The 8675-nt window shown below is 40.4% G+C and overlaps 1 protein-coding gene across 1 annotated transcript in view; it reads left to right on the forward strand.

The window, feature by feature from the left end:
• The first annotated feature begins 2154 nt into the window (after positions 1–2154).
• TADA1 (transcriptional adaptor 1) overlaps positions 2155–8675 on the forward strand; it is a 25745-nt gene continuing 19224 nt past the window's right edge. Inside the window, exons 1-3 of the mRNA XM_072419934.1 lie at positions 2155–2361; positions 6438–6529; positions 8011–8076. Coding sequence (XP_072276035.1) covers positions 2288–2361; positions 6438–6529; positions 8011–8076 — 232 coding nt within the window. The 5' untranslated portion in view covers positions 2155–2287. The remainder of the gene's footprint in view (positions 2362–6437; positions 6530–8010; positions 8077–8675) is intronic.

Here is an 8675-nt window from a genome sequence, read left to right on the forward strand (position 1 = left end):
AATAACAACATTTTTTTTACATAATTCAGCTTTCAGAGCTCTTCAGATAATATAACAGATTGCAAGATTTTTTTTTCTTTTTTTTGGTTTCACATTTCTTCTTTAGGGCAACACGAAGAACACAAAGTACAGGAACATCTATCAGGCACAAAAAAAAAACACGTAGATTCTGCTTGGGAAGGTCCTGTATTCTTTGTTATCTCTGTAGGAAGCTTTGAGCTCACTTGGCAGTTTCAGTTCACTGTTCCTACAAGCAAAATAATTAAAAAACTAAAAAATCTAACGTGCCTCAAGTGGAGTAACAAAGCTAAAGGTGGAAAGACAAAAGGTTACCAAGTTTGGAAAGACAAAAGTTGGTTTGAGGATTCAGTTTACAGCTGGGTTGAATTTAAAAACCAATGGCGGACTTTTAATATGCTAAATCACAATCTATAAAAATAAAGTACTAAAAATCTTACAATAGGTAACAGGTATTCCAAGGTTCTACAGGTGATCATTGTAACCTCATACCGAATTACTCTACCTTCCAAGTACAGGTATTCAGTAACCCCCCTTCTCTTCAAACATTCCTACAAGCGCATCTCTTGCTTTGTGGCACCTGCTTGGTAAACCTCAATAGACTTCTATGGAACTGGAAGAAGAATCAGTCTATCCACTCCATAGAAGCCAATAGAGCAGTGGATGTAATAATGAAAAGGAACCCCTCTCAGCTCTAAGTAAGAATAAATGTATCGAGGGGGGGTTATGTTAGGTTAGAAAAGTTCAGTATACTAAATAATAGTGCTGCTCCAGATCACCACTCATACATATATAATAAAAACTGATATCCAAGACACAGAACAAGAGAAGTCATACAGCACAAAATATATTCATATAAAGAGATAATAAAAAATGTACACCCAGCAAACTAAACAAGAAGTGTCCTATAGGGCGGTGCCTATATACTGAATATAGCCAGCTACAAATCACATGCAGCAATACCATGTCATGTTTACATGCACAAAAAAAAGTATTTGGAAAAAAAAAATGTTTGGCATATGTCTGTGACAAAAAAAAAACACTTTTTTAATTTTAAAAATTCATTTTTTTCTGATATGCAAATTCTGCATGTGGCATGGTTATGGCAGGGTTCTCTCCTCCTCCCGTGTCACTGTCTGTATCTGTCTGTCATTTGCAACCCCTATTTAATGTACAGCGCTGCGTAATATGTTGGCCCTATATAAATCCTGTTTATTAATAATAATAAAGAAAAGCCAGGAGCCGAGAATGTAGTGTAGTGAATGACAGGTAGGGTGTAAAGTGTTTAAAAAGGGGGGTAGGGCTGTGGTGGGGGTCGTTGATAAGGTGGGAGAAAAAGGAAGCTCCGTCCGCCCCTTTTTTGGTTTCATGGTTTGTCAGGTGCTTTGGCAAGGATTCCTCGAGGGCGGTGCTGGAGGGCATGATTCTTGGTGCTCCGGGGTACCACCTTAGGTGTGGTGTCTCCTGTGTGGTGGTATAACCATCAAGGACCTGCACCCGGGGCAGGGGGAAATTGGGAGGATATATTGATGATGATGTTAACGCTGTTGATTAAAATATTATTTTAGGATGTTTAAAAGTTATTTATTTTTGGTAATAAATAAACAGCCTCTTTGGCCATTAAACTGCAAATTGTGGTGTTTTTTAAAAGGGGAAATAGGTTAAAGGTGGGGGAGGGGTAAGGGATCACTGAGACCGCCCCCCCCCCCAGTCATGGTATTTTATGTGTCCTGGTGTCAATGCAAAGGATGTGGAAATGTACCTGGTGTACATAAGTAGTATTTCTATAAGTGAAAAGTGACAATTTTTAGAAACAGTAACCACAACAATGAAATATATATTTCATTTTACACCTCAGGGCCATCTTGAACAATCCAGGTCACCCAGTAACCATAGTGCTAAGCAGGTTAGGTAGTTTCTGGTTCACATGGGTGACTTGTGCAATATGGAGGGTGACGGGTAATGCTGCCATTGTTTTTATTCTGCATCTCAGCACCTTTTTTTGTTTGTTTGTTTGTTTTTTGGTAAAAGACACGTGCCTAAAGTTTTGCTAAACACTGTACGTTTGTTCTTTTACAATAAAGCTTTCGTATTCACGGGTTTTTTTTTTTACTTTTTGTTTGCTATGCCCTCCCGTGGCGACAATTATGTGCGCTTCCCGTAGTTTTCTGAATCATGCCTGCTTGTTTAGTTTTACGTTGCTCGTCAGCTGAGCTAAGCGGTCGGGTCCATCAGCGTCGTGTGTAAATATATGTGTTAGTGTCCGGTAATGGCGACCTTTGTGAGCGAACTGGAAGCGGCCAAGAAGAGTCTAAGTGAAGCGCTGGGTGAAAACGTCAAGCAGTAAGTGAATAAAGTGAATAATCCCCTCTTATATTGTGGACGTACCGAGAGGCCTACACATCCCCGGGCTATAGTAGGATGCTTCAGCCGCTGTGGTGGGGGAGTGTTCATGTGCTGCATCAAACGTGGTCAGCTTCGAACATTTGAAATGAATGGTGACTCTAACTAAATGACATTTATTTTGCCTAGGCACAGAGTATATTTTTATGAAAGATTTAAAAATAACAAAGTTTCATTGAGATATATATATATCCCATGACATTTTCTTATAGGCTTTATCACACTTTTATCCCACTTGATTTTTGTTGCTTTTATAAATAAAATGTCCTTTTGCTATGGGGGGATCTTTGCTCAGGCAGTTCCTGTTGTGCGGTGACAACCCACTTGCAGTTGTGGCCATGTGTTGTCACCCTGGGTAAGTGGCTATACACATTGTACAGACTGGGCCTGATATTTATTAAAGCACTCAAATCTCTCCAGGTTTGCTGGATCGCCCAGGTTCTCCCATGATAGTTTATCATCTCCGGAGCTTTGACCAATCAGGCCCAGTGTTGTCACCTCCATGAGGTCTCCCTAGGTGATCATGTGAAGCTGGAGGAAGTTCATGTATGTGGGCAGTGGCTTATAAAGACCTTTTTGATCATTTTTGTAAAGAGGTCACTATTTAAACCAATATCCCTGGACTCATTAGAGGGGGGATGGAGCATCTGTATGATGATTGGCTGTTTTTGTGGATGTCACTAACATATTAAAGGCCATTTGGGGGGTGATACTCCTACAACCTGGCTAGCACTCTGTCTTTGCAGAGCTGGGTCCCAGGTTCCAATCCCAGCCAGGACAATATCTGCATGGTTCCCCCCCGTGCTTGTGTGGGTTTCCTCCCAAGTTCCTCCCCCCCCCCTGAAAAAAAAATGAAGCTAGGTTAATCGGCTTCCCCCCAGATATTGACCTTAGACTGTATTAATGACTTATGATTATGGTAGGGATATTAGATTGTGAGCACCCTTGACGGACAGCTAGTGACATGACTAGTACGACTTTGTACAGCGCTGCGTAATATGTCAGTGCTAAATAAATACTGTGTAATAATAATAACCTGGGACCCTGGTATCACAAGGGCCACTGTGCAATTTTAATGTGATTATAGATTTTTTTTGTTACGTACAGAAAGGAATCTGTGTCATCAGTTCTACTAAAACAAGTGGCAGTGTGTCTGATCTTGCTGGTACTTACAAAAGTGCAGAGAGAAATACAATCTCTTGGTGTCATCATAGACTCTGGAAGAGGTCAGGGATGCTGTTGTGAACGTTGCAGGACATCATTGGAATGGTTGTACACAGAATGACAAAGTGGGATTTACTGGAGGTGTGCGCATGTGGGAATAGTCCTGGCAGCATTGCTGAATTTCTAAAGACCCTTTCCTATCCTATGAGAAATTACAATAGTGCCCCGAGATACGCTTCAGTCTTAAGCTGCGTACACACCTGCAATTTTTCTCGTTGGAAAGGATCTTTCACGATCCTTTCCAACGAGAAAAGACTGCACGATGCATGAACGATGCTGTACATACAGCACCGTTCATGCTCTATGGAGAGGGGAGGGGGAGAGCGACGGAGGGGCACCCTGCTGCGCGCTCTCCCCTTCCCTTTCATTAGGATCGGTCGTCGTCCATCGTCCATGGATCCGCCAGGACGGTCGTCGGACGATGGACGACGACCGACTGTACACACGGCAGATTTTCGCCCGATAATTGGCCGATACCGATTATCGGGCGAGAAAAATTTGCCGTGTGTACGCAGCTTTAGTTTAGTTGAATCTCCTCCATAAAATGTTGGTTTTAAAGGGAATGGGAAGGGGGATGGGGAATATTAAACCTTAAAGCATACCTTTTTTTTTTTTTTTTTTTAAAAGGGGGTGCAGCACTACCCCCTTATTTCTCGAATGAATGGAAGCGCAAAGCCTCTCAGGATACTTACATCACGCATCCCGGGAGGCTCTTGGGTGCTCCTTCTGCAGAAGGAGCCCTTTCGTCAAAAGGGAAAAAATAGCCAATTTCACACATGTGCAGTGACATCAGCAAGTTTTTTTTCCCAAACTACGTCACCCGATCTCGCGCCTGTGATGTAGGAAGAAGAACCTGGAAGAAGAGGAGAAGATGGCGGTGCCTGGGGCCCCGGCCCAAAGACATACTGGTATGATGCGGGACCCAATGGAAGAAGCTGCCATCCTCCTTGTATGGATCTTCAGCCATCTTGTTCGGCAGGGCCAGGATAGTATAACTCCCACACATGTGCACAGGAGTTTATTCAGTACCAGCAGCAGCAGGGGAAGCCAGGATTTTTTATTCCCTCCTATATCTGTCTTAAAAAATTACTGGATACATTTCCTGTTCTAGTTGATTTGGGTTTCCTCTTCATCACCTTCAGTGTTGGCTGTTGTCTGTGGCACATACTATGATATGTGATTGTCTATGCTGTGTCCTGTTAGGAGCCCAGGGGATGTCACTGACTGCCTGGGCTCATACGAGAGAAATGATGGGCTGAATGAGGGAAGATGATGAAGGCAGAGCTACACTGTAGGAGAGGTAAGTAGTGATTTAGGGCAATCAGAAGGGATTAAAAACAAACAAAACACGTAGCTTTGCTTTATAAAGACTCTTTAATATGAACAGAAGAACTGAATTCATCTACTCCAAAACTAGGAGGGGGGTTTGGATTCCTGGAAGGTGATGAGGGCAGCTGCAATATGACACCACCAATACCCAGGGAAAAAAAAATGATAAATGAGCTGTTCTCGCCAATGAGGAAAAAACACAAAACTTCCTTCAATCTACAGGAGATGTTGAATATTGTACAAATGGATTTAATATTTTTTTTATTTAATTTATTTTTTATTACTTCATGCTTATCTATTAGAAAATGTTTTATGGAAATCCTAACATTTACATACCAAAATAATGTTGTTTATTTTTTTTTGATGAGTTGCATTCTGTATTTTTTCCTGTAAATTAAATGTGATCAAAGGCTGCCACATTATTATTATAATGCTGTAATTATATCACCAACTTATCATGCACTTTGTGGGATGTGGGAGGAAACCAGAGTGCCCAGACTTAACCTAAGCAAATGTGGGGAGAGCATACAAAACCATACAGATGGTGTCCTGGCTGAGCTTGTCTGTGACCCCTGTGCTGCAGGGAAAAAGTTCTAGCCATTGATCCATCATTTCAAGATCCTGTTGTCATTTTTTCCAATAAATAAGATTAGTTTCAGGGACTGTTTACTGATTTAAATTTATTTTCTGTATGTCATCGTTTACAATTATGTAGATCACACCAAAATAAGTTAAAATTCTTTGTGTGTATAATAATAAACAGGATTATATAGTGCCAACATAATACATAGTGCTGTACATTAAATAGGGGTGCAAAGGACAGACAGATACAGACCGTGACACAGGGAGAGGATCCTGCCCAGAAGAGTTTACAATCTAGGAGGTGGGGGGAGTAACACACAATAGGAGGGTATATGTGTGTGTGTGTGTGTGTGTGTGTATATATATATATATATATATATATATATATATATATATATATCAATTTATATATATATAATCAAACAAGGTTCATGCTGCAAGAATGTGTTCTAAAAACCTTGCAAGACAGGACAATTGAAGAATGTGGAATTAATGGGCCAACTTTTATATCTGGAACATATAAAAGTACCACTGGTTGGCTTTATGTTATGTATCTGCTCAGTAAAAAGTATATATAACAGAGCAAAAAAGTAATATATTGGTGGTTATTTGTTACTTTATAATAATTTAATTAGATGAGTGGAGTGAGTGGAAGTCCAAACATGTAGAGCGGCTTATGGTGAAAAAGCTGCTTCTTGATTGATACAAATGGTCAATGAGCATTGTTACTTTATGAGGGGTCACCAATAAAGGGAAACTAATGCAGAAACCATATCTAAGGACTGTTAGCAGTACTGACATATTTTGTTTTTGGTGTTACGTACACAGTTGTCCACAGTTTTCCTATAGAAAAAAAATAACTTGTACAATTTATTTTCTAGATATTGGGCAAACCTAAAGCTTTGGTTCAAGCAGAAAATCAGCAAAGAAGAGTTTGATATTGAAGCAAGAAGACTCCTCACACAAGAAAATGGTGGGTGGTATGGAAAGGTCACTTTCCTTGGATATATCTGTACTGATGACTGATATACTTTTCGTGCTTTGGGTTCAGCTGTAGAGATCTAGGGAACTTCCTTTTTACAGATGCAGATACTGTCACAGTAGAGTTGTGTGGGCACAGGATACAGTGAGGGGATTGCAGAGAATATGAAATACTGACATATGATGTGCTCTGTGGCTTCCTTTTGAGCGGTTACACATACAGGCAGTAGTAGGTGCCTCAAGCCCCACTGGTGACATTTTTCCCAGCCACTTCTGGTGAATTTGTCTCAGAAGTGTACAGAGGATGACTAAACTACTTTGTGGAGAGGTGCGCTATCAGCCTGTGATGGCTGTGGGGTTTGTTGTAAAAGGTGATCTGTTTCACAAAATTTACTGGCAGTGCTCACCTATATGTGGGCTTTGTAACCAGGATAACACCCTTCTACACACAATTGACATTCGAGAAATGCTTAGGGTTTGGTTAGCTCAAAAAAAAAAAAAAAAACGCACACATTCATAGGGGCCTTTATCTATGTGGTTCATATTAAGTATTTCCATGCATTCCAGAAATAGAAAAAGGGTTAACCTAGATCAGTGTTTCTCAACCTTTTTAACATGGGGAACCTTTTGAAATAATTCTCAAATCTCTGGGAACCCCTGCTATAATTACTACTTCCACAGCTCTCAGTACATTAGTGTGGTGATCAGTGGAAAGAATGCCTCTGAAACTGCTGGTCAAAGAGAAGAATGTCACCTTTCAGATAACCAAAGATCATTGGTGTGAGCGATAATTGACCTGAGAGCTCATTGCTTGAGAAACTCCGATGGGAGACAGTGCTCAACCCAGAATGTTTTTTGAGCCGGGTGGGAAGAAATTGTAGGTGGGTGGCAGACCCTGTATTGTTACCCAACTCATCAGTAACCATCCAAAAACAGCCGGGTGTTTGCTGAAAAGTGCTGGGTGGTGCGCCCGGCTAAAAGGGGCTGGGTAGAACACTGGGAGAGTGGGCAGGTTGTGTTCAGAGACACAATGGGGACATGGCCAGAGCAGACCACCAAACTTTTCTCATGGAACACCAGTGGTCCCCGTACTACCGGTTGGAGACAGCTGATCTAGAGGAAACCTGGGATTCCACAGAACCCTGGTTGGGAAACACTGATCTAGACAAGACTAATCTTTTATTGTTATTGCAAAGTGCAGAGTTTTTATTGTTTTTGTAAGCACAAGTGTAATTTATATAAATATTAGTGCAAGGTTTTCTTTTCTTATGAAGTTACACTTTACTTATATATTTTTTAGACCAACTGGTTGTTTTTTTTTTTTTTTTATCCCAGCCAGCTGAAAAGTAGTTTCTAGGTGGAGCTCTGAGGCTTTTCATACCCGCTTTTACTAACCATCTAACATGGGTATATTTCTTAATTTGATATGCAGCTAGATCATCAAATAATAAATGTATTTCTTTTTACTTTTAGTCCATTCCCACAATGATTTCCTCTTGGCCATTCTTACTCGCTGCCAAATTCTTATTTCCTCTCCAGGTAAGTGAATTTATCCTTTGTTTTCTTATAAATACATGACAGCTAAGGGCTAGGTACACTTAGATTACAGGTATAATGCCCACCAATAAGTTTTACTTTCTGGAACTATTTTAACTTTATCTTATTTCTCTATGCCAAAAAAAGCACACAATCAATGTGAATATTTTGTTCACAGCAGGACAGGTTAGATAGTATGTAGGTTTATTTGGGGCTGATGAGCTTGATTTTTCTGTACACTTGATAACTACTTTGTTTTAATGGCATCAGTTTAATTAACCCTTTTAGCGGTATTCCTGAGTGTGGCTCAGGGTGAAAAAACATGCGAAAAGTGGTAACTCCAAACCACACTGGGGGTAGCTACAACCAAGAATAAATCCCACTTACCTGGTCCCATCGGCATGTGCCTTCGATCTTATGCTGGCGAGTACACTGCCACTCCCGGGGAGTTCCCGGTGACGTTGCTGCATGCGGGAGGCGCGGCAGGAAATTCAAAATATTTTGTATTGGATTCAATACAAAAAACTGTGTTGAATCCAATACAAAGTAATGATTTTATATATATATATATATATATATATATATATATATATATATATATA

This window comes from Pyxicephalus adspersus, chromosome 8 (genome assembly GCF_032062135.1).
Source record: "Pyxicephalus adspersus chromosome 8, UCB_Pads_2.0, whole genome shotgun sequence".
Taxonomy (NCBI): domain Eukaryota; kingdom Metazoa; phylum Chordata; class Amphibia; order Anura; family Pyxicephalidae; genus Pyxicephalus; species Pyxicephalus adspersus.